Here is a 26,944-nt window from a genome sequence, read left to right on the forward strand (position 1 = left end):
AATAGGGTACCATAGGGCCCTGGTCTAAAGTAGTGCACTATATAGGGAATAGAGTGCCATAGGGCTCTGGTCTAAAGTAGTGCACTATTTAGGGAATAGGATGCTATTTGGGACGCATACCAATTGTTTAGAGAGATTTTGACACAGTCTGAGGCTGGAATGCAATTGATGTACGTACTGCTAGGCTAGGCTAGGTCTATGTGATGTACTTGCTGCTAGGCTAGGTCTCTGTGATGTACATGCTGCTAGGATAGGCTAGGTCTATGTGATGTACTTGCTGCTAGGCTAGGTCTATGTGATGTACTTGCTGCTAGGATAAGCTAGGTCTATGTGATGTACTTACTGCTAGGATAAGCTAGGTCTATGTGATGTACTTGCTGCTAGGATAAGCTAGGTCTATGTAATGTACTTGCTGCTAGGATAGGCTAGGTCTATGTGATGTACTTGCTGCTAGGCTAGGCTAGGTCTATGTGATGTACTTGCTGCTAGGATAACCTCGGTCTATGTGATGTACTTACTGCTAGGATAAGCTAGGTCTATGTGATGTACTTGCTGCTAGGATAAGCTAGGTCTATGTGATGTACTTGCTGCTAGGATAGGCTAGGTCTATGTGATGTACTTACTGCTAGGATAGGCTAGGTCTATGTGATGTACTTGCTGCTAGGATAGGCTAGGTCTATGTGATGTACTTACTGCTAGGATAAGCTAGGTCTATGTGATGTACTTGCTGCTAGGATAAGCTAGGTCTATGTGATGTACTTGCTGCTAGGATAGGCTAGGTCTATGTGATGTACTTACTGCTAGGATAGGCTAGGTCTATGTGATGTACTTGCTGCTAGGATAGGCTAGGTCTATGTGATGTACTTACTGCTAGGATAGGCTAGGTCTATGTGATGTACTTACTGCTAGGATAAGCTAGGTCTATGTGATGTACTTGCTGCTAGGATAAGCTAGGTCTATGTGATGTACTTGCTGCTAGGATAGGCTAGGTCTATGTGATGTACTTACTGCTAGGATAGGCTAGGTCTATGTGATGTACTTGCTGCTAGGATAGGCTAGGTCTATGTGATGTACTTACTGCTAGGATAGGCTAGGTCTATGTGATGTACTTGCTGCTAGGATAGGCTAGGTCTATGTGATGTACTTGCTGCTAGGATAGGCTAGGTCTATGTGATGTACTTGCTGCTAGGATAGGCTAGGTCTATGTGATGTACTTGCTTCTAGGATAGGCTAGGTCTATGTGATGTACTTACTGCTAGGATAGGCTAGGTCTATGTGATGTACTTGCTGCTAGGATAGGCTAGGTCTATGTGATGTACTTGCTGCTAGGATAGGCTAGGTCTATGTGATGTACTTGCTGCTAGGATAGGCTAGGTCTATGTGATGTACTTGCTGCTAGGATAGGCTAGGTCTATGTGATGTACTTGCTGCTAGGATAGGCTAGGTCTATGTGATGTACTTGCTGCTAGGCTAGGCTAGGTCTATGTGATGTACTTGCTGCTAGGATAAGCTAGGTCTATGTGATGTACTTGCTGCTAGGATAGGCTAGGTCTATGTGATGTACTTGCTGCTAGGATAAGCTAGGTCTATGTGATGTACTTGCTGCTAGGATAGGCTAGGTCTATGTTGCAATACCATTGTTGTGTTCACTCTTATTTTGCTCTCCCAAAGCAACTAGTAAACCTCTTACTCAGCACAAAAACACTCCACTCTGACGCTCTCTGCACTATTCTGTTCTTACACCGGTCTCAACTTTAGTGCATTCCATGCCAAACCCCCATAACACACTAGCCTATACATCAGTAGCAAACCCCATAGACTGTGGATCAGAAGCTCTCACAACCCATCTCCATGCAATCAGGATTCACGTCAGCCTAGACCAGCTCAGCACTGACATGGAATATGGATGCCCTCCGTCAAACAATACCAGCCAGCCATATTCTGTTGCTCGATTATTTACAACTTCATGTAAAACAATGAGTGAAAAACAGCACTAGGGTTTCAGAGGGAGGGAGGGAGAGATGGTTTAACAGCAGCATTTTGTGTTTGAAAAGAGAGAAGTACAGAGAGATCCTTGATGAAAACCTGGTTCCAGAGCGCTCAGGACCTCAGATTGGGGGCGAAGGTTCACCTTCCAACAGGACAATGACCCTAAGGAGACAGCCAAGACAACGCAGGAGTGGCTTCGGGACAAGTCTCTGAATGTCGTTGAGTGGCCCAGCCAGAGCCCAGACTTGAACCCGATCGAATATCTCTGGAATGACCTGAAAATAGCTGTACAGCGACGCTCCCCATCCAACCTGACAGAGTTTGAGAGAAACGGCAGAGGTGTGCCAAGCTTGTAGCGTCATACCCAAGAAGACTTGAGGCTGTAATCGCTGCCAAAGGTGCTTCAACAAAGTACTGAGTAAAGGGTCTGAATACTTATTTCAGTTTTTTATTTTTAATACATTTTAATGCAAAAAATTCTAAAAAACATTTTTTTCGTTGTAATTATGGGGTATTGTGTGTAGATTGATGAGGGGAAAAAAACAATTGAATCCATTTTAGAATAAGGCTGTAACGTAACAAAATGTGGAAAAAGTAAAGGGGTCTGAATACTTTCCGAATGCACCCTCTCTTCCTCCCCCTCTATGGAGGAGTCAATGGTCTGGGTGCCACCAGGGCTTTCCCCTGCCTTGGGGAGTCGGGGCTGGGCTTAGTCTCTGGTGTCAGTCCCTGGCCTGGAGGTCTTGTCTGGTGGTATGGAGGTATGGTGGTCTGATGGTCTGGAGGTGTGGAGATCTGGTGGTGTGGAGATCTGGTGGTGTGGAGGTCTGGTGGTGTGGAGGTCTGGTGGTGTGGAGGTCTGGTGGTGTGGAGGTCTGGAGGTCTGGAGATCTAGTTGGGTGTTAGTCACTTGGTCTGGAGATCTGGAGGTCTGGTGGTGGAGGTCTGGAGATCTGGAGGTCTGGTAGTATGGAGATCTGGAGCTCTGGTAGTATGGAGATCTGAAGATCTAGTTGGGTGTTAGTCACTTGGTCTGGAGATCTGGAGGTCTGGCGGTGGAGGTCTGGAGATCTGGAGGTCTGGAGATCTAGTTGGGTGTTAGTCACTTGGTCTGGAGATCTGGTAGTGGAGGTCTGGTGGTGGAGGTCTGAAGATCTAGTTGGGTGTTAGTCACTTCGTCTGGAGATCTGGTGGTGGAGGTCTGGAGATCTGGAGGTCTGGTAGTATGGAGGTCTGGAGGTCTGGAGATCTGGAGGTCTGGTGGTGGAGGTCTGGAGATCTGGTGGTGGAGGTCTGGTAGTATGGAGATCTGGAGGTCTGGTAGTATGGAGGTCTGGAGGTCTGGTGGTGGAGGTCTGGAGATCTGGAGGTCTGGTAGTATGGAGATCTGGAGGTCTGGAGGTCTGGTGGTGGAGGTCTGGAGATCTGGAGGTCTGGTGGTGGAGGTCTGGTAGTATGGAGATCTGGAGGTCTGGAGATCTGGAGGTCTGGTGGTGGAGGTCTGGAGATCTGGTTGGGTGTTAGTCACTTGGTTGGAGGTCTGGTTCCCTGCGGTGGAGTTGCAGGTTGATCTGATGCTGGTTGTCAATACACTCCTTCAGCTTGTCCTCTGTCAGAGTCAGCCTCTGTTCTAGGATGGCCACAGTCTGCAGGGAGAGGGAGGGAGGGAGGGAGGGAGGGAGGGAGGGAGGGAGGGAGGGAGGGAGGGAGGGAGGGAGAAATACGAGATAAAAGGAGAGGAGATGGGGAGGGAGGTAGCAGAGGAGGAGAGTTATAACAACACAGCGTCAGATAAATGTGTAAATGTGTATCCTAATTCAGCTCTCAGACAGATGTCGGTCTATCCTCCTCGCTGACAATCTGCTGATTATGACAGAGAGAGGAATCTGAATCTATCCCTCCTCTATGGCTGCAGACGGAAGCATACAGACACAAGAGCCTGTCTTAGCGGGTTCACAGCCCAGATTAAAAGACCCCTGTATTTATTGTGCCAAGTTAACGCCCCCTCCCCTTAGAGCATTCCCCAGCTGTGCCAGGCTGAGCGGTCACAGTCAGGGGTTGACCATTGCCCAGTTCTCTACGGACATACTGACCCCCTGGATGCTCCCTGCACCATTCATACTGGACATGGCAGGCTAGTGGTTTGGTTGCGTTTCAATGATGCCGAGATCAAACGTTGTCTCACGTCAGATACTAACTACAAGACTCTGTACTGTACTGATAGTTGATGGTAACAGGCCTGGCGTTAGAATGACACCATCTATCTGTTGAAAATGAAAGATACTAGACACATATAAGTCTCCTATGTGGTTGAAAACCAAAGAACAACTTCACCATTTATACATGTACAGCAGGGGTGTCAAACTTCATTCCAGGATGGTAGTTCGCTCCTCCCATGTACTTGATTGATCAATTAAAAGTCATTGATTAGTTAGGAACACCCCTCACCTGGTTGTCTAGGTCTTAATTGATTAGTTAGGAACTCCCCTCACCTGGTTGTCAGGGTCTTAATTGATTAGTTAGGAACTCCCCTCACCTGGTTGTCTAGGTCTTAATTGATTAGTTAGGAACTCCCCTCACCTGGTTGTCAGGGTCTTAATTGATTAGTTAGGAACACCCCTCACCTGGTTGTCTAGGTCTTAATTGATTAGTTAGGAACTCCCCTCACCTGGTTGTCTAGGTCTTAATTGATTAGTTAGGAACTCCCCTCACCTGGTTGTCTAGGTCTTAATTGATTAGTTAGGAACTCCCCTCACCTGGTTGTCTAGGTCTTAATTGATTAGTTAGGAACTCCCCTCACCTGGTTGTCAGGGTCTTAATTGATTAGTTAGGAACTCCCCTCACCTGGTTGTCAGGGTCTTAATTGATTAGTTAGGAACTCCCCTCACCTGGTTGTCAGGGTCTTAATTGATTAGTTAGGAACACCCCTCACCTGGTTGTCTAGGTCTTAATTGATTAGTTAGGAACTCCCCTCACCTGGTTGTCTAGGTCTTAATTGATTAGTTAGGATCTCCCCTCACCTGGTTGTCTAGGTCTTAATTGATTAGTTAGGAACTCCCCTCACCTGGTTGTCTATGTCTTAATTGATTAGTTAGGAAGTCCCCTCACCTGGTTGTCAGGGTCTTAATTGATTAGTTAGGAAGTCCCCTCACCTGGTTGTCTAGGTCTTAATTGATTAGTTAGGAACTCCCCTCACCTGGTTGTCTAGGTCTTAATTGATTAGTTAGGAACTCCCCTCACCTGGTTGTCTATGTCTTAATTGATTAGTTAGGAACTCCCCTCACCTGGTTGTCAGGGTCTTAATTGATTAGTTAAGAACTCCCCTCACCTGGTTGTCTAGGTCTTAATTGATGAGTTAGGAACTCCCCTCACCTGGTTGTCAGGGTCTTAATTGATTAGTTAGGAACTCCCCTCACCTGGTTGTCAGGGTCTTAATTGATTAGTTAGGAACTCCCCTCACCTGGTTGTCTAGGTCTTAATTGATTAGTTAGGAACTCCCCTCACCTGGTTGTCAAGATCTTAATTGATTAGTTAGGAACTCCCCTCACCTGGTTGTCTAGGTCTTAATTGATTAGTTAGGAACTCCCCTCACCTGGTTGTCTAGGTCTTAATTGATTAGTTAGGAACTCCCCTCACCTGGTTGTCTAGGTCTTAATTGATTAGTTAGGAACTCCCCTCACCTGGTTGTCAAGATCTTAATTGATTAGTTAGGAACTCCCCTCACCTGGTTGTCTAGGTCTTAATTGATTAGTTAGGAACTCCCCTCACCTGGTTGTCTAGGTCTTAATTGATTAGTTAGGAACTCCCCTCACCTGGTTGTCTAGGTCTTAATTGATTAGTTAGGAACTCCCCTCACCTGGTTGTCGAGGTCTTAATTGATTAGTGAGGAACTCCTCACCTGGTTGTCGTGTTCTTAATTGATTAGTTAGGAACTCCCCTCACCTGGTTGTCAAGGTCTTAATTGATTAGTTAGGAACTCCCCTCACCTGGTTGTCGTGTTCTTAATTGATTAGATAGGAACTCACCTCACCTGGTTGTCTAGGTCTTAAATGATTAGATAGGAACTCCCCTCACCTGGTTGTCGAGGTCTTAATTGATTAGTGAGGAACTCCTCACCTGGTTGTCAGGGTCTTAATTGATTAGTTAGGAAGTCCCCTCACCTGGTTGTCAGGGTCTTAATTGATTAGTTAGGAACTCCCCTCACCTGGTTGTCGAGGTCTTAATTGATTAGTGAGGAACTCCTCACCTGGTTGTCAGGGTCTTAATTGATTAGTTAGGAACTCCCCTCACCTGGTTGTCAGGGTCTTAATTGATTAGTTAGGAAGTCCCCTCACCTGGTTGTCTAGGTCTTAATTGATTAGTTAGGAACTCCCCTCACCTGGTTGTCTAGGTCTTAATTGATTAGTTAGGAACTTCCCTCACCTGGTTGTCTATGTCTTAATTGATTAGTTAGGAACTCCCCTCACCTGGTTGTCAGGGTCTTAATTGATTAGTTAAGAACTCCCCTCACCTGGTTGTCTAGGTCTTAATTGATGAGTTAGGAACTCCCCTCACCTGGTTGTCAGGGTCTTAATTGATTAGTTAGGAACTCCCCTCACCTGGTTGTCAGGGTCTTAATTGATTAGTTAGGAACTCCCCTCACCTGGTTGTCTAGGTCTTAATTGATTAGTTAGGAACTCCCCTCACCTGGTTGTCAAGATCTTAATTGATTAGTTAGGAACTCCCCTCACCTGGTTGTCTAGGTCTTAATTGATTAGTTAGGAACTCCCCTCACCTGGTTGTCTAGGTCTTAATTGATTAGTTAGGAACTCCCCTCACCTGGTTGTCTAGGTCTTAATTGATTAGTTAGGAACTCCCCTCACCTGGTTGTCTAGGTCTTAATTGATTAGTTAGGAACTCCCCTCACCTGGTTGTCGAGGTCTTAATTGATTAGTGAGGAACTCCTCACCTGGTTGTCGTGTTCTTAATTGATTAGTTAGGAACTCCCCTCACCTGGTTGTCTAGGTCTTAATTGATTAGTTAGGAACTCCCCTCACCTGGTTGTCGTGTTCTTAATTGATTAGATAGGAACTCACCTCACCTGGTTGTCTAGGTCTTAATTGATTAGTTAGGAACTCCCCTCACCTGGTTGTCAGGGTCTTAATTGATTAGTTAGGAAGTCCCCTCACCTGGTTGTCTAGGTCTTAATTGATTAGTTAGGAAGTCCCCTCACCTGGTTGTCAGGGTCTTAATTGATTAGTTAGGAAGTCCCCTCACCTGGTTGTCTAGGTCTTAATTGATTAGTTAGGAACTCCCCTCACCTGGTTGTCTAGGTCTTAATTGATTAGTTAGGAACTCCCCTCACCTGGTTGTCTATGTCTTAATTGATTAGTTAGGAACTCCCCTCACCTGGTTGTCAGGGTCTTAATTGATTAGTTAAGAACTCCCCTCACCTGGTTGTCTAGGTCTTAATTGATGAGTTAGGAACTCCCCTCACCTGGTTGTCAGGGTCTTAATTGATTAGTTAGGAACTCCCCTCACCTGGTTGTCAGGGTCTTAATTGATTAGTTAGGAACTCCCCTCACCTGGTTGTCTAGGTCTTAATTGATTAGTTAGGAACTCCCCTCACCTGGTTGTCAAGATCTTAATTGATTAGTTAGGAACTCCCCTCACCTGGTTGTCTAGGTCTTAATTGATTAGTTAGGAAGTCCCCTCCCTGGTTGTCTAGGTCTTAATTGATTAGTTAGGAACTCCCCTCACCTGGTTGTCTAGGTCTTAATTGATTAGTTAGGAACTCCCCTCACCTGGTTGTCTAGGTCTTAATTGATTAGTTAGGAACTCCCCTCACCTGGTTGTCGAGGTCTTAATTGATTAGTGAGGAACTCCTCACCTGGTTGTCGTGTTCTTAATTGATTAGTTAGGAACTCCCCTCACCTGGTTGTCAAGGTCTTAATTGATTAGTTAGGAACTCCCCTCACCTGGTTGTCGTGTTCTTAATTGATTAGATAGGAACTCACCTCACCTGGTTGTCTAGGTCTTAAATGATTAGATAGGAACTCCCCTCACCTGGTTGTCGAGGTCTTAATTGATTAGTGAGGAACTCCTCACCTGGTTGTCAGGGTCTTAATTGATTAGTTAGGAAGTCCCCTCACCTGGTTGTCAGGGTCTTAATTGATTAGTTAGGAACTCCCCTCACCTGGTTGTCGAGGTCTTAATTGATTAGTGAGGAACTCCTCACCTGGTTGTCAGGGTCTTAATTGATTAGTTAGGAACTCCCCTCACCTGGTTGTCAGGGTCTTAATTGATTAGTTAGGAAGTCCCCTCACCTGGTTGTCAGGGTCTTAATTGATTAGTTAGGAAGTCCCCTCACCTGGTTGTCTAGGTCTTAATTGATTAGTTAGGAACTCCCCTCACCTGGTTGTCTAGGTCTTAATTGATTAGTTAGGAACTCCCCTCACCTGGTTGTCTATGTCTTAATTGATTAGTTAGGAACTCCCCTCACCTGGTTGTCAGGGTCTTAATTGATTAGTTAAGAACTCCCCTCACCTGGTTGTCTAGGTCTTAATTGATGAGTTAGGAACTCCCCTCACCTGGTTGTCAGGGTCTTAATTGATTAGTTAGGAACTCCCCTCACCTGGTTGTCAGGGTCTTAATTGATTAGTTAGGAACTCCCCTCACCTGGTTGTCTAGGTCTTAATTGATTAGTTAGGAACTCCCCTCACCTGGTTGTCAAGATCTTAATTGATTAGTTAGGAACTCCCCTCACCTGGTTGTCTAGGTCTTAATTGATTAGTTAGGAACTCCCCTCACCTGGTTGTCTAGGTCTTAATTGATTAGTTAGGAACTCCCCTCACCTGGTTGTCTAGGTCTTAATTGATTAGTTAGGAACTCCCCTCACCTGGTTGTCTAGGTCTTAATTGATTAGTTAGGAACTCCCCTCACCTGGTTGTCGAGGTCTTAATTGATTAGTGAGGAACTCCTCACCTGGTTGTCGTGTTCTTAATTGATTAGTTAGGAACTCCCCTCACCTGGTTGTCAAGGTCTTAATTGATTAGTTAGGAACTCCCCTCACCTGGTTGTCGTGTTCTTAATTGATTAGATAGGAACTCACCTCACCTGGTTGTCTAGGTCTTAAATGATTAGATAGGAACTCCCCTCACCTGGTTGTCGAGGTCTTAATTGATTAGTGAGGAACTCCTCACCTGGTTGTCAGGGTCTTAATTGATTAGTTAGGAAGTCCCCTCACCTGGTTGTCAGGGTCTTAATTGATTAGTTAGGAACTCCCCTCTCCTGGTTGTCGAGGTCTTAATTGATTAGTGAGGAACTCCTCACCTGGTTGTCAGGGTCTTAATTGATTAGTTAGGAACTCCCCTCACCTGGTTGTCAGGGTCTTAATTGATTAGTTAGGAACTCCCCTCACCTGGTTGTCAGGGTCTTAATTGATTAGTTAGGAACTCCCCTCACCTGGTTGTCTAGGTCTTAATTGATTAGTTAGGAACTCCCCTCACCTGGTTGTCAAGATCTTAATTGATTAGTTAGGAACTCCCCTCACCTGGTTGTCTAGGTCTTAATTGATTAGTTAGGAACTCCCCTCACCTGGTTGTCTAGGTCTTAATTGATTAGTTAGGAACTCCCCTCACCTGGTTGTCTAGGTCTTAATTGATTAGTTAGGAACTCCCCTCACCTGGTTGTCGAGGTCTTAATTGATTAGTGAGGAACTCCTCACCTGGTTGTCGTGTTCTTAATTGATTAGTTAGGAACTCCCCTCACCTGGTTGTCAAGGTCTTAATTGATTAGTTAGGAACTCCCCTCACCTGGTTGTCGTGTTCTTAATTGATTAGATAGGAACTCACCTCACCTGGTTGTCTAGGTCTTAATTGATTAGATAGGAACTCCCCTCACCTGGTTGTCGAGGTCTTAATTGATTAGTGAGGAACTCCCTCACCTGGTTGTCAGGGTCTTAATTGATTAGTTAGGAAGTCCCCTCACCTGGTTGTCAGGGTCTTAATTGATTAGTTAGGAACTCCCCTCACCTGGTTGTCGAGGTCTTAATTGATTAGTGAGGAACTCCTCACCTGGTTGTCAGGGTCTTAATTGATTAGTTAGGAACTCCCCTCACCTGGTTGTCTAGGTCTTAATTGATTAGTTAGGAACTCCCCTCACCTGGTTGTCAGGGTCTTAATTGATTAGTTAGGAACTCCCCTCACCTGGTTGTCTAGGTCTTAATTGATTAGTTAGGAACTCCCCTCACCTGGTTGTCTAGGTCTTAATTGATTAGTTAGGAACTCCCCTCACCTGGTTGTCAGGGTCTTAATTGATGAGTTAGGAACTCCCCTCACCTGGTTGTCGAGGTCTTAATTGATTAGATAGGAACTCCCCTCACCTGGTTGTCGAGGTCTTAATTGATTAGATAGGAACTCACCTCACCTGGTTGTCTAGGTCTTAATTGATTAGTTAGGAACTCCCCTCACCTGGTTGTCAGGGTCTTAATTGATTAGATAGGAACTCACCTCACCTGGTTGTCGAGGTCTTAATTGATTAGTTAGGAACTCCCCTCACCTGGTTGTCAAGGTCTTAATTGATTAGTTAGGAACTCCCCTCACCTGGTTGTCAGGGTCTTAATTGATTAGTTAGGAACTCCCCTCACCTGGTTGTCAGGGTCTTAATTGATTAGTTAGGAACTCCCCTCACCTGGTTGTCTAGGTCTTAATTGATTAGTTAGGAACTCCCCTCACCTGGTTGTCTAGGTCTTAATTGATTAGTTAGGAACTCCCCTCACCTGGTTGTCTAGGTCTTAATTGATTAGTTAGGAACTCCCCTCACCTGGTTGTCTAGGTCTTAATTGATTAGTTAGGAACTCCCCTCACCTGGTTGTCGAGGTCTTAATTGATTAGTGAGGAACTCCTCACCTGGTTGTCGTGTTCTTAATTGATTAGTTAGGAACTCCCCTCACCTGGTTGTCAAGGTCTTAATTGATTAGCTAGGAACTCCCCTCACCTGGTTGTCGTGTTCTTAATTGATTAGATAGGAACTCCCCTCACCTGGTTGTCAGGGTCTTAATTGATTAGTTAGGAACTCCCCTCACCTGGTTGTCTAGGTCTTAATTGATTAGATAGGAACTCCCCTCACCTGGTTGTCGAGGTCTTAATTGATTAGTGAGGAACTCCTCACCTGGTTGTCAGGGTCTTAATTGATTAGTTAGGAAGTCCCCTCACCTGGTTGTCAGGGTCTTAATTGATTAGTTAGGAACTCCCCTCACCTGGTTGTCTAGGTCTTAATTGATTAGTTAGGAACTCCCCTCACCTGGTTGTCTAGGTCTTAATTGATTAGTTAGGAACTCCCCTCACCTGGTTGTCTAGGTCTTAATTGATTAGTTAGGAACTCCCCTCACCTGGTTGTCGAGGTCTTAATTGATTAGTGAGGAACTCCTCACCTGGTTGTCGTGTTCTTAATTGATTAGTTAGGAACTCCCCTCACCTGGTTGTCAAGGTCTTAATTGATTAGCTAGGAACTCCCCTCACCTGGTTGTCGTGTTCTTAATTGATTAGATAGGAACTCCCCTCACCTGGTTGTCAGGGTCTTAATTGATTAGTTAGGAACTCCCCTCACCTGGTTGTCTAGGTCTTAATTGATTAGATAGGAACTCCCCTCACCTGGTTGTCGAGGTCTTAATTGATTAGTGAGGAACTCCTCACCTGGTTGTCAGGGTCTTAATTGATTAGTTAGGAAGTCCCCTCACCTGGTTGTCAGGGTCTTAATTGATTAGTTAGGAACTCCCCTCACCTGGTTGTCGAGGTCTTAATTGATTAGTGAGGAACTCCTCACCTGGTTGTCAGGGTCTTAATTGATTAGTTAGGAAGTCCCCTCACCTGGTTGTCAGGGTCTTAATTGATTAGTTAGGAACTCCCCTCACCTGGTTGTCAGGGTCTTAATTGATTAGTTAGGAACTCCCCCTCACTTGTCTAGGTCTTAATTGATTAGTTAGGAACTCCCCTCACCTGGTTGTCTAGGTCTTAATTGGACACAAATTGAAAGGAAATAACAACAACTAGCAAACTCCCGGCCGTCCAGGAACTGAATTTGACAACCTGATATACATCTTTCCTAACCTCCTCATCCATATAGCCTACTGTACTTTGCGGACAAATTTTGAATATTGAAATACTCTGCTTGGCTCAGTATTGGTTTGGTATTTCAATGGACTGGAGAGGCATAACTTCATACTGCCGGTGAGTTATCTAGATTACATAGACTATAACTCTGATGCAACATGTGTAGGCCTACATTTTCCCCGAGAAGAGGACTTCTATAGTTGATGTCAATAGCTGGTTGATTCAACCGGAGTGTATTTACTGCACTACTTATGACCAGAGCTACAACAAGTTATTCAACTGCTACAACAAGTCATTCATCCCCAACACGCTCATGTATTTTTAATTGAACCTTTATTTAAACTGGGCAAGTGAGTTAAGAACTAATTCTTATTTACAATGACGGCCTACCACTGGCCAAACCCGGACGACGCTGGGACAATTGTGCGCCGCCCTATCCCAAATCACGGCCGGTTGTGATACAGCCTGGGATCGAACCAGGGTGTCTGTAGTGACGCCTCTAGCACTGAGACGCAGAGCGTTAGATTGCTGCGCAACTCGAGAGCCCGAAATGGAGAGGCTGAGGCAGGGACAAAGTGAGAAAGACAGGAGGATAACGGAGAGGCTGAGGCAGGGACAAAGTGAGAAAGACAGGAGGATAATAGAGAGGCTGAGGCAGGGACAAAGTGAGAAAGACAGGAGGATAATAGAGAGGCTGAGGCAGGGACAAAGAAAGACAAGAGGATTTAAAAAAAAGAGGGAGAGAGAGCTTACAGAGAGGAGAAGAAGAAAATAAAAAGGAGAGGAGATTTAAGGAGAAGAGCTATTAGTTTGTTCCAAACAACAGGAAGCTGTGTCTGTATTTCTGTCCAGTGAGTGTAACAATCAAAACCCTTCAAAAGGAAACTGAATTAGCAGGTGTTGATAAAAGAACCAACGCAATAAGAGCCGCTCAGAGAGAGCCTGTGGCTGTGTCCCAAAATGACACCCTATTCCCTATGTAGTGCACTACTTTTGACCAGGGCCCTAATCCCTATGTAGTGCACTACTTTTGACCAGGGCCCATAGGGAAAAGGGTTGCCATTTGGGCACACTATCTGTCTGAGCAGTACACTCTGTCCTGAACGTGTTTTACTCAAATAAAGCACAAAGAGAAATGTGATAAACGTGTCAAAATATAGACGTTAGTCTGTCAATCTGATGGAAAGAGGTGTAGTGTAAGATGTGAGCATGCTGATGGCTGAGAGAAAGAAGCTAACATCCTGTTTCCTTTGATCATCCTTGAGATGTTTCTACAACTTGATTGGAGTCCACCTGTGGTAAATTCAATTGATTGGACATGATTTGGAAAGGCACACACCGGTCTATATAAGGTAGACAGTTGGCAGTGCATGTCAGAGCAAAAACCAAGCCATGAGGTCAAAGGAATTGTCCGTAGAGCTCCAAGACTGGATTGTGTCGAGGCACAGATCTGGGGAAGGACACAAAAACATTTCTGCAGCATTGAAGGTCCCCAAGAACACAGAGGCCTCCATCTTTCTTAAACGGAAGAAGTTTGAAACCACCAAGACTCTTCCTAAAGCTGGCCGCCCGGCCGAACTGAACAATCGGGCCTTGGTCTGGGAAGTGACCAAGAACCCAATGGTCACTCTGACAGAGCTCTAGAGTTCCTCTGTGGAGATGGGAGAACCTTTCAGAAGGACAACCATCTCAGCAGCACTCCACCAATCAGGCGTTTATGGTAGAGTGGCCAGACGGAAGCCACTCCTCAGTAAAAGGCACATGGCAGACCACTTGGAGTTTGCCAAAAGGCACCTAAAGACTTTCAGACCATGAGAAACAAGATTCTCTGGTCTGATGAAACCAAAACTCAACTCTTTGGCCTGAATGCCAAGTGTCAGGTCTGGTGGAAACCTGGTACCATCCCTACGGTGAAGCATGGTTGAGGCAGCATCATGCTGTGGATGTTTTTCAGCAGCATGGACTGGGAGACTAGTCAGGATCGAGGTAAAGATGAACGGAGCAAAGTACAGAGAGATCCTTGATGAAAACCTGCTCGAGAGCGCTCAGGACCTCAGACTGGGGTGAAGGTTCACCTTCCAACAGAACAACGACCCTAAGCACACAGCCAAGACAATGCAGGAGTGGCTTCGGGACAAGTCTCTGAATGCCATTGATGGCCCAGCCAGAGCCCGGACTTGAACCCGATCGAACATCTCTGAAGAGACTTGAAAATAGCTGTGCAGCAACGCTCCCCATCCAACCTGACAGAGCATGAGAGGATCTGCAGAGAAGAATGGGATAAACTCCCCAAATACATGTGTGCCAAGCTTGTAGCGTCATACCCAAGAAGACTCGAGGCTGTAATCACTGCCAAAGATGCTTCAACAAAGTACTGAGTAAAGGGTCTGAATACTTATGTAAATGTGGTATTTCTATGTTTAATAAATTAGCAACATTTTCTAAAAACCTGTTTTTGCTTTGTCATTACAGAATATTGTGTGTCGATTGATGAGGGTGGGGAAAAAAACAATGGAAGCCATTTTAGAATAAGTGTGGAAACAAAATGTGGGAAAAGTCAAGGGGTCTGAATACTTTCCGAAGGGCACTGTAGATACCATTCTTAGTTTATTTTGTGTAAATCCTTACGGTGTACATACGTATACATTGCATTCGGATTACTGTTACAGTGTTATTTGGGTTGTTAACGGATTGATCCCAACGTTCTTGATACTTTTTTTAAAATTCAAATTAGTTGTTAGGAACTAGTAACATAAGTATTTCACTGCACCCCCCCCCCCCTATAACATCTGTTAAACTGTGTACGCAACCAATAAACCTGGATTTTATTTTTACTGCATAGAGAGCCACACGCTGAGGACATTCACTTCATGGTGTGTGTATGTTTACTGCATTCCTCATAGTCAAACTAAAAAAACTGTTCATTTCCACATGATGGGTTATACACTGAGTGTACAAAACATTAAGGACACCTTCCTAATATTGAGTTACACCCCCCTCCCCCACTTTTTGCTCTCAGAACAGCCTCAACATGTCGGGGGATGGACTCTACACGGTGTTGAAAGCCGTTCCACAGGGATGCTGGCCCATGTTGACTCCAATGCTTCTCCACAGTTGTGTCAAGTTGGCTGGATGTCCTTTGGGTGGTGGAACATTCTTGATACACACGGGACACTGTTGAGCGTGAAAAACCCAGCAGCGTTGCAGTTCTTGACACAAACCGGGGCGTCTGGCACCTACTACCGTAGCTCGTTGAAAAACACTTCAATATTTTGTCTTGTCCATTCACCCTCTGAATGGCACACATTACACACAATCCATGTGTCAAATGTCTCAAGGCTTAAATATCCTTCTTTAACCTGTCTCCTCCCCTTCATCTACACTGATTTGAAGTGGATTTAACAAGGTGACATCAATAAGGGATCATAGCTTTTCACCTGGTCAGTTTGTCATGGAAAGAGCAGGTGTTCTTAATGTTTTGTCCACTCAGTGTATGTTGTGAATATCACTGAGAGCAAGTGACTGAATGAACCTCTGTTTGTAGCTCAGTGTTAGGAATGGACGCCGTTATTTGAATAGTATTTTCATTCATTTTTGTTTGGAAAAAATATGTATTTAGCCTATTTATTTGAATATTGAAACGGATGTTAGTATTTTCATTACTTGCGAGAGTATTCGTTTAAAAAAAATATATATATATTTTTTTACGAATACTCTCGCAAGTAATGAAAATACTAACATCCGTTTGAATATTCAAGGCTAATATATATGTATTTAGCCTATTTGAATAAAAATGATGCATGTAAAATTAAATGATCTATGTGACATTGCAACACACAAGGATATAACTTGTTTTACTCAGTCAACTTACTGTTGAGCGTTAGAATAGATAGTAAATAAAACATTTGGTTGTACATCAGTCGTGTCTTCTCTTGTAGTACTGACTGGGCACGCAGCGCACGTGCCCAGAGGCCCTGACCTCCCGGGGTCCACCATTGATTCTGTTAGTCATTCTCACTAAGATATCATATTAACATGGCTTAAGTCACGGCAACGTGTAGAATTGTAAGAAATTACCTTTAAAACTGAAAAAAAAAAAATGTATTTTTTTTTTTTTTTTATTAAAAACTGCAATATTTTCACTACTCCCCATGGGAAAATGTGTAGAATTGCAAGAAATGTATTTAAAACATACATTTTTTTTCTCTCCGCTGTCAAGACGGGGGCCAGTAAAAAAATGTTGTCCAGTTGGTCTGGGACCCCCGCAACCAAATCTCGCTTAGGACCCCCCAAAAGGCTAGAGCCAGCCTAAGAAATAAGAGCATTTGTTTTTCCCTCCTCAGTTTTTATAGAATGAAGAGCAGAACATCTTTCCCTTCGTTGGATGTAAGGTACAGAACCGCAGCAACAGAATAGTTAGTTCTGTTCAACCCGTCTGTTTTCCACTATGCATCTGTCCACACACACACACACACACACACACACACACACACACACAGTATGGGAATTTGGCATTTTGGACTGTTCCAGCACTCGCATAATTTTTCTTGTTGTTGTTGAGTATTCGAATCGAGAACACAAGGTCTGCACTGTGCATTTATCTTTATGCCAAAAGATCACAACAGTAACTCATGTATTAGAACCATTACAGATAACAAAAATCACAATTGCTACAGTGCCTTGCAATAGTATTCAACCCTCTTGGCGTTTTTCCTATTTTGTTGCATTACAACCTGTAATTTAAATAGATTTTTATTTGAATTTCATGTAAAAGGACATACACAAAATAGTCAAAATTGGTAGTAGTCAAAATAACTTGTTTAAAAAATAAAAAAAATTCAAACGAAAATGGTGCGCGCATATTTTATTAATTTATAATAATAATAAAAATAAAAAAAATCACCTTTTATTTAACCAGGTAGGCTAGTTCTTATTAGTTCTCATTTACAACTGCGACCTGGCCAAGATAAAGCATTCGCAACACAGAGTTAAACATGGAATAAACAAAACATACAGTCAATAATACAGTAGAAAAATAAGAAAACAAAAAAGTCTATATACAGTGAATGCAAATGAGGTAAGTTAAGGCAATAAATAGGCCATGGTGGCGAAGTAATTACAATATAGCAATTAAAACACTGGTAGATGCGCAGAAGATAAATGTGCAAGTACAGATACTGGCGTGCAAAGGAGCAAGATAAATAAATAAATACAGTATGGGGATGAGGGAGGTAGATAGACGGGCTGTTTACGTCTTCCCTGTGGCTCAGTTGGTAGAGCATGGTGTTTGCAACGCCAGCATGGTGTGTGCAACGCCAGGGTTGTGGGTTTGATTCCCACGGGGGGCCAGTACAAAAAATTAATTAAAAAAATGCATGAAATGAAATGTATGCATTCACTACTGTAAGTCGCTCTGGATAAGAGCATCTGCTAAAATGACTAAAATGTAAATGTAAATACAGATGGGCTATGTACAGGTGCAGTGATCTGTGAGCTGCTCTGACAGCTGGTGCTTAAAGCTAGTGAGGGAGATATGAGTCTCCAGCTTCAGAGATTTTTGCAGTTCGTTCCAGTCATTGGCAGCAGAGAACTGGAAGGAAAGACGACCAAAGGAGGAATTGGCTTTGGGGGTGACCAGTGAAATATACCTGCTGGAGCGCGTGCTACGGGTGGGTGCTGCTATGTTGACCAGTGAGCGGAGATAAGGGGGGACTTTACCTAGCAGAGACTTGTAGATAACCTGTCGCCAGTGGGTTTGGCGACGAGTATGAAGCGAGGGCCAACCAACGAGAGCGTACAGGTCGCAATGGTGGGTAGTGTATGGGGCTTTGGTGACAAAACGGATGGCACTGTGATAGACTGCATCCAGTTTGTTGAGTAGAGTGTTGGAGGCTATTTTATAGATGACATCACCGAAATCGAGGATCGGTAGGATGATCAGTTTTACGAGGGTATGTTTGGCAGCATGAGTGAAGGATGCTTTGTTGCGATATAGGAAGCCGATTCTAGATTTAATTTTGGGTTGGAGATGTATTCACCCCCTTTGCTATGAAGCCCCTAAATAAGATCTGGTGCAATCAATTACCTTCAGGAGTCACATAAAGTCCACCTGTGTGCAATCTAAGTGTCACATGATCTCATATATATATATATATATATATACTGCTCAAAAAAATAAAGGGAACACTAAAATAACACATCCTAGTTCTGAATGAATGAAATAATCTTATTAAATACTTTTTTCTTTACATAGTTGAATGTGCTGACAACAAAACCACACAAAAATAATCAATGGAAATCCAATTTATCAACCCATGGGAGGTCTGGATTTGGAGTCATACTCAAAATTAAAGTGGAAAACCACACTACAGGCTGATCCAACTTTGATGTAATGTCCTTAAAACAAGTCCAAATGGAGGCTCAGTAGTGTGTGTGGCCTCCACGTGCCTGTATGACCTCCCTACAACGCCTGGGCATGCTCCTGATGAGGTGGCGGATGGTCTCCTGAGGGATCTCCTCCAGACCTGGACTAAAGCATCCGCCAACTCCTGGACAGTCTGTGGTGCAACGTGGCGTTGGTGAATGGAGCAAGACATGATGTCCCTGATGTGCTCAATTGGATTCAGGTCTGGGGAACGGGCGGGCCAGTCCATAGCATCAATGCCTTCCTCTTGCACAAACTGCTGACACACTCCAGCCACATGAGGTCTAGCATTGTCTTGCATTAGGAGGAACCCAGGGCCAACCGCACCAGCATATGGTCTCACAAGGGGTCTGAGGATCTCATCTCGGTACCTAATGGCAGTCAGGCTACCTCTGGCGAGCACATGGAGGGCTATGCGGCCCCCCAAAGAAATGCCACCCCACACCATGACTGACCCACCGCCAAACCGGTCATGCTGGAGGATGTTGCAGGCGGTAGAACGTTCTCCACGGCGTCTCCAGACTCTGTCACGTCTGTCACGTGCTCAGTGTGAACCTGCTTTCATCTGTGAAGAGCACAGGGCGCCAGTGGCGAATTTGCCAATCTTGGTGTTCTCTGGCAAATGCCAAACGTCCTGCACGGTGTTGGGCTGTAAGCACAACCCCCACCTGTGGACGTCGGGCCCTCATACCACCCTCATGGAGTCTGTTTCAGACCGTTTGAGCAGACACATGCACATTTGTGGCCTGCTGGAGATCATTTTGCAGGGCTCTGGCAGTGCTTCTCCTGCTCCTCCTTGCACAAAGGCGGAGGTAGCGGTCCTGCTGCTGGGTTGTTGCCCTCCTACAGCCTCCTCCACGTCTCCTGATGTACTGGCCTGTCTCCTGGTAGCGCCTCCATGCTCTGGACACCACGCTGACAGACACAGCAAACCTTCTTGCCACAGCTCGCATTGATGTGCCATCCTGGATGAGCTGCACTACCTGAGCCAGTCCGTCTCATGCTACCACTAGAGTGAAAGTACCGCCAGCATTCAAAAGTGACCAAAACATCAGCCAGGAAGCATGGGAACTGAGAAGTGGTCTGTGGTCCCCACCTGCAGAACCACTCCTTTATTGGGGGTGTCTTGCTAATTGCCTATAATTTCCACCTGTTGTCTATTCCATTTGCACAACAGCATGTGAAATTTCTGGTCAATCAGTGTTGCTTTCTAAGTGGACAGTTTTATTTCACAGAAGTGTGATTGACTTGGAGTTACATTGTGTTGTTTAAGTGTTCCCTTTATTTTTTGAGCAGTGTATATATATATACACACATATATATATACACACATACACACACACAAATGTTCTGAAATGCCCCAGAGTCTGCAACACCACCAAGCAAGCAGCACCATGGGGGCAGGATTGACACGGCTGGATAAAAAACGTACCCGATTTAATCTGGTTACTACTCCTGCCCAGTAACTAGACTATGCATATAATTATTGGCTTTGGATAGAAAACACCCTAAAGTTTCTAAAACTGTTTGAATGGTGTCTGTGAGTATAACAGAACTCATATGGCAGGCAAAAACCTGAGAAGATTTCATGCAGGAAGTGGCCTGTCTGACAAGGTGTCGTTCTTCTTGTCTCTGTTTATTGAAGAGTGAGGATCTTAGCTGTTCCGTGACACTTCCTACGGCTACCATAGGTTCTCAGAAGGCGGCAAAATGCTGAATCGTGGCTTTGCAGGCTCTGGCTGAAACAAAGTAGCGCGTTTGGGTAGTGGCTGGTTACAGTACTGTGAGACTCAGGCTCGTGCCCGCGTCGACCGAAAGCTTTGTTTTCTTTCCTCTGTTTAGCTAAATGGATTTTCCCGGTCGGAATATTATCGCTTTTTTACGAGAAAAATGGCATAAAAATGGATTTTAAACAGCGGTTGACATGCTTCGAAGTACGGTAATGGAATATTTAGATTTTTTTTGTCACGAATTGCGCCATGCGCCCGACCCTGATTTACCATTTCGGATAGTGTCTGGGACGCACGAACAAAACGCCGCTATTCGGATATAACGATGGATTATTTTGGACCAAACCAACATTTGTTATTGAAGTAGCAGTCCTGGGAGTGCATTCTGACGAAGACAACAAAAGGTAATCAAACTTTTATAATAGTAAATATGATTATGGTGAGTGCTAAACTTGCCGGGTGTCTAAATAGCTAGCCCGTGATGCCTGGGCTATGTACTTAGAATATTGCAAAATGTGCTTTCACCAAAAAGCTATTTTAAAATCGGACATATCGAGTGCATAGAGGAGGTCTGTATCTATAATTCTTAAAATAATTGTTATGCTTTTTGTGAACGTTTATCGTGAGTAATTTAGTAAAATGTTAGCGAATTCCCCGGAAGTTTGCGGGGGGTATGCTAGTTCTGAACGTCACATGCTAATGTAAAAAGATGGTTTTTGATATAAATATGAACTTGATTGAACAAAACATGCATGTATTGTATAACATAATGTCCTAGGGTTGTCATCTGATGAAGATCATCAAAGGTGAGTGCTGCATTTAGCTGTCTTCTGGGTTTTGGTGACATTATATGCTAGCTTGAAAAATGGGTGTCTGATTATTTCTGTCTTGGTACTCTGCTGACATAATCTAATGTTTTGCTTTCGTTGTAAAGCCTTTTTGAAATCGGACAGTGTGGTTAGATTAACGAGAGTCTTGTCTTTAAATAGCTGTAAAATAGTCATATGTTTGAGAAATTGAAGTAATAGGATTTTTAAGGTTTTGAAAATCGCGCCACAGGCTTCAAGTGGCTGTTACGTAGGTGGGACGAATTCGTCCCGCCTAGCCCATAGAGGTTAACGAGAGTCTTGTCTTTAAATAGCTGTAAAATAGTCATATGTTTGAGAAATTGAAGTAATAGCATTTCAAAGGTTTTGAAAATCGCGCCACAGGATTCAACTGGCTGTTACGTAGGTGGGACGAATTCGTCCCGCCTGCCCCAGAGAGGTTAACTTTTAACAAGGCACACCTGTTAATTGAAATACATTCCAGGTGACTACCTCATGAAGCTGGTTGAGAGAATGCCAAGAGTGTGCAAAGCTGTCATCAAGGCAAAGGGTGGCTACTTTGAAGAATCTCAAATATAACATTTACTTTGATTTGTTTCACACTTTTTTTGGTTAGTACATGATTCCATGTGTGTTATTTCATAGTTGATGTCTTCACTATTATTCTACAATGTAGAAAATCGTAAAAATCAAGAAAAACCCTGGAATGAGTGGCTGTGTCCAAACATTTTACTGGTACTGTACAGACATTCGATTTAGTTTATTCTGCCTGTTCTTTGGAATTATCTAAATGGACAATTCCACATTGAACACTGAATGGTGATTTACATTTACATTTTAGTCATTTAGCAGATGCTCTTATCCAGAGCCACTTACAGAAGAGTGCATACATTTTATTACATTTTTATATACTGGCCCCCCCGTGGGAATCGAACCCACAACCCTGGCGTTGCAAGCGCCATGCTCTACCAACTGAGCTACAGTGGGACTGCATTACGGCCACAACAGCCGTCTGGTGAGCAGTCCTAGGCTTGATGATTCTGGAGAAAATACGCTCAGTCTTTATCAAACTAATGTTTTTGCATATGTCCAGTGTGAAATCTGTCTATGTTAAGGGGGTTTATAGCCTAGCACCAGGCTAACCAATTCTAAATGGCACTAGCAGTTTGAAAAGTAGCCTAAGCGAAAAATAGACTGGAAGCAATTATTCTAAAACTGAAGCTTGTTGTTGGAACACATATTTCCCTACTTCAATCAACCAGACCATCTTGAATTTGTGATGCATTTGGCAAGGAATGTAGCTTGTGTATCCCATCAGTTCAATTATTATTTGTTGTGCCCCGCAAATGGAACACTGGAGTCAAAGCAAATTAACGTTGTATTCAAGACTAATTTTCATTTGGGAAACCACAAAGCACATTATTATTATTATTATTATTATTTGTTACGAACAGGGACAGAAACAGAGTTACGAACAGGGACAGAGTTAGGAACAGGGACAGAGACAGAGCTAGGAACAGGGACAGAGACAGAGTTAGGGACAGGGACAGAAACAGAGTTAGGGACAGGGACAGGGATAGGAACAAGGACATAGACAGAGCTAGGAACAGGGACAGAGACAGGAACAGGGACAGGAACAGGGACAGAGTTAGGAACAGGGACCGGGACAGAGTTAGGAACAAGGAAAGAGACAGGAACAGGGACAGAGACAGGAACAGGGACAGGGACAGACAGAGCTAGGAACAGGGACAGAGACAGGAACAGGGACAGAGACAGGAACAGGGACAGAGACAGGAACAGGGACAGAGACAGAGCTAGGAACAGGGACAGAGACAGGGACAGGGACAGACAGAGCTAGGAACAGGGACAGAGACAGGAACAGGGACAGGGACAGACAGAGCTAGGAACAGGGACAGAGACAGAGACAGAGACAGGAACAGGGACAGAGACAGGAACAGGGACAGAGACAGGAACAGGGACAGGGACAGACAGAGCTAGGAACAGGGACAGAGACAGAGACAGGAACAGGGACAGAGACAGGAACAGGGACAGAGACAGGAACAGGGACAGAGACAGGAACAGGGACAGAGACAGGAACAGGGACAGAGACAGGAACAGGGACAGAGACAGGAACAGGGACAGAGACAGGAACAGGGACAGAGACAGAGCTAGGAACAGAAACAGAGACAAGAACAGGGACAGAGCTAGGAACAGGGACAGAGACAGAGTTAGGGACAGGGACAGAGGTAGGGACAGGGACAGGGACAGAGACAGAGCTAGGAACAGGGACAGAGACAGAGTTAGGGACAGGGACAGAGACAGAGACAGGAACAGGGACAGGAACAGGAACAGGGACAGAGACAGAGCTAGGGACAGGGACAGAGACAGAGTTAGGGACAGGGACAGAGCTAGGGACAGGGACAGAGTTAGGAACAGGGACAAGGACAGAGTTAGGAACAGGGACAAGGACAGAGACAGAGTTAGGAACAGGGACAGAGACAGAGCTAGGGACAGGGACAGAGACAGGAACAGGGACAGAGTTAGGAACAGGGACAGAGACAGAGTTAGGAACAGGGACAGAGGCAGAGCTAGGGACAGAGACAGAGACAGAGCTAGGGACAGGGACAGAGACAGAGCTAGGGACAGGGACAGAGACAGAGTTAGGGACAGGGACAGAGACAGAGTTAGGGACAGGGACAGAGTTAGAGCTAGGGACAGGGACAGAGAGAGTTAGGGACAGGGACAGAGTTAGAAACAGGGACAGGGACAGAGTTAGAAACAGGGACAGAGACAGAGTTAGGAACAGGGACAGAGGCAGAGCTAGGGACAGAGACAGAGACAGAGCTAGGGACAGGGACAGAGACAGAGCTAGGGACAGGGACAGAGACAGAGTTAGGGACAGGGACAGAGACAGAGTTAGGGACAGGGACAGAGTTAGAGCTAGGGACAGGGACAGAGACAGAGTTAGGGACAGGGACAGAGTTAGAAACAGGGACAGGGACAGAGTTAGAAACAGGGACAGGGACAGAGTTAGAAACAGGGACAGAGACAGAGTTAGGAACAGGGACAGAGGCAGAGCTAGGGACAGAGACAGAGACAGAGCTAGGGACAGGGACAGAGACAGAGCTAGGGACAGGGACAGAGACAGAGCTAGGGACAGGGACAGAGACAGAGTTAGGGACAGGGACAGAGACAGAGTTAGGGACAGGGACAGAGTTAGAGCTAGGGACAGGGACAGAGACAGAGTTAGGGACAGGGACAGAGTTAGAAACAGGGACAGGGACAGAGTTAGAAACAGGGACAGGGACAGAGTTAGAAACAGGGACAGAGACAGAGTGCGCAGTAAACACTTTTTAATTTCCTGATCCTCCCCCAGGGTACTGAGAGAGATGGGTCTCCATAACATCTGCTAATATGTCATGCTAGAGGGAGAGGAGGATATTGTATTTCTGTCCTCTGAGTGTGCTTTTCCAATCAATATCCCCCGCTCTTATCTAACCCATCTCAGCGCTGGAGAACTCTCCTCTCAGCCCAACCGGGCTACGTACCAAATTGCAGCCTTTTCTCTACCAAAGAGGCCCATGGGCTTTGGTCAAAAGTAGTGCACTATATAGGGAATAGGGCTTTTGGTCAAAAGTAGTGCACTATATAGGGAATAGGGTGCCAGTAGAGACACAATACGTATTTCTATAATGTAGCTACTGGGTCATAACAAGAGAAAGATGTGGTAATTTTATACAGGGGATAGGACCTATACTTTACACATTTAGTAGATATACTATCTTTTAAAGGTCCCGAAATAGAATGGTGGTTTGGTTTTCCTCTCCCCATCCCATTTTACTGTATGTGCTGTTGCCCACAGCAGAAGGTATGTATGCTAGGTATGAGTCTTAATGAAGACATGGAGCTGGGCATCATTTGACGCCAGATACTGTCTATATTATATAAATGCATATACACAACATGTGGACACCTGCTCGTCGAACATTTAATGTAAAAATCATGGGCATTAATATGGAGTTGGTCCCCCCCCCCTTTGCTGCTATAACAGCCTCCACTCTTCTGGGAAGGATTTCCACTAGATGTTGGAACATTGCTGCAGGGACTTGCTTCCATTCAGCCACAAGAGCATTAGTGAGGTCGGGCGATTAGACCCACGACAGCGTGGCCATGCACGCCTCCAACTCAATCATCAAGTTTGCAGACGACACTACAGTGGTAGGCTTGATTACCAACAACGACGAGACAGCCGACAGGGAGGAGGTGGGGGCCCTCAGAGTGTGGTGGCAGGAAAACAACCTCTCACTCAATGTCAACAAAACAAAGGAGATGATTGTGGACTTCAGGAGACAGCAGAGGGAGCACCGCCCCTATCCACATCGACGGGACAGTAGTGGAGAAGGTGGAAAGCTTCAAGTTCCTCGGCGTACACATCACTGACAAACTGAAATGGTCCACCCACACAGACAGCGTGGTGAAGAACCTCAGGAGGCTGAAGAAATTTGGCTCGTCACCAGAAACACTCAAACTTTTACAGATGCACAATCGAGAGCATCCTGTCGGGCTGCATCACCGCCTGGTACGGCAACTGCTCCGCCCACAACCGCAGGGCTCTCCAGAGGGTAGTGAGGTCTGCACAACGCATCACCGGGGGCAAACTACCTGCCCTCCAGGACACCTACACACCCGATGTCACAGGAAAGCCAAAAAGATCATCAAGGACATCAACCACCCGAGCCAATGCCTGTTCACCCCGCTATCATCCAGAAGGCGAGGTCAGTACAGGTGCATCAAAGCTGGGACCGAGAGACTGAAAAACACCTATCTCAAGGCCATCAGACTGTTAAACAGCCATCACTAACATTGAGTGGCTGCTGCCAACATACTGACTCAACTCCACCCACTTTAATAATGGAAAAATTGATGTAATAAATGTATCACTAGCCACTTTAAACAATGCCACTTTATGTTTACATACCCTACATTACTCATCTCATATGTATATACTGTACTCTATTCCATCTACTGCATCTTTCCTATGCCGTTCGGCCATCACTCATTCATATATTTTTATGTACATATTCTCATTCATTCCTTTACACTTGTGTGTATTAGGTAGTTGTTGTGAAATTGTTAGGTTAGATTACTTGTTAGATATTACTGCATGGTCGGAGCTAGAAGCAGAAGCATTTCGCTACATTCGCATTAAAATTATAGACTGATAATTTCTTTGTCAGTGGGCAAACATACAAAATCAGCAGGGGATCAAATACTTTTTCCCCTCACTGTATATACAGTATGTACAGTACCAGTCAAAAGTTTGGACAGACCTTCTCATTCAAGGGTTTTTCTTTATTTGTACTATTTTCTACATTGTAGTCTGAATGTTATGCTCCACAGTGGAGATCTGAATGTCATGCTCCACAGCGGAGATCTGAATGTTATGCTCCACAGCGGAGATCTGAACGTTATGCTCCATATCGGAGATCTGAACGTTATGCTCCACAGCGGAGATCTGAATGTTATGCTCCACAGCGGAGATCTGAATGTTATGCTCCACAGCGGAGATCTGAACGTTATGCTCCACAGCGGAGATCTGAATGTTATGCTCCACAGCAGAGATCTGAATGTTACGCTCCACAGCGGAGATCTGAATGTTATGCTCCACAGCGAAGATCTGAATGTTATGCTCCACAGCGGAGATCTGAATGTTATGCTCCACAGCGGAGATCTGAATGTTATGCTCCACAGCGGAGATCTGAATGTTATGCTCCACAGTGGAGATGAAGCCAGCCCAAAAGGTTAGCAAACAGAATCTAATTTTCACCCAGGTGTTTGTTATATCAATAACTGCTGATATCCAGATATCTCCAAACTGTAGTT

At 44.8% G+C, this 26,944-nt stretch overlaps 1 protein-coding gene across 2 annotated transcripts in view; it reads right to left on the reverse strand.

Moving 5' to 3' along the window:
* Nucleotides 1-3,142: 3,142 nt before the first annotated feature.
* Nucleotides 3,143-26,944, reverse strand: part of poc1a (POC1 centriolar protein A) — a 117,176-nt gene continuing 93,374 nt past the window's right edge. For both annotated transcript variants that reach the window (XM_045705647.1, XM_045705648.1), the window contains exon 11: nucleotides 3,143-3,635. In XM_045705647.1, the coding sequence (XP_045561603.1) occupies nucleotides 3,510-3,635 (126 nt within the window). In that variant the 3' untranslated portion in view covers nucleotides 3,143-3,509. The remainder of the gene's footprint in view (nucleotides 3,636-26,944) is intronic.

The sequence above is a fragment of the Salmo salar genome, chromosome ssa22, assembly GCF_905237065.1.
Source record: "Salmo salar chromosome ssa22, Ssal_v3.1, whole genome shotgun sequence".
Classification (NCBI taxonomy): Eukaryota; Metazoa; Chordata; class Actinopteri; order Salmoniformes; family Salmonidae; genus Salmo; species Salmo salar.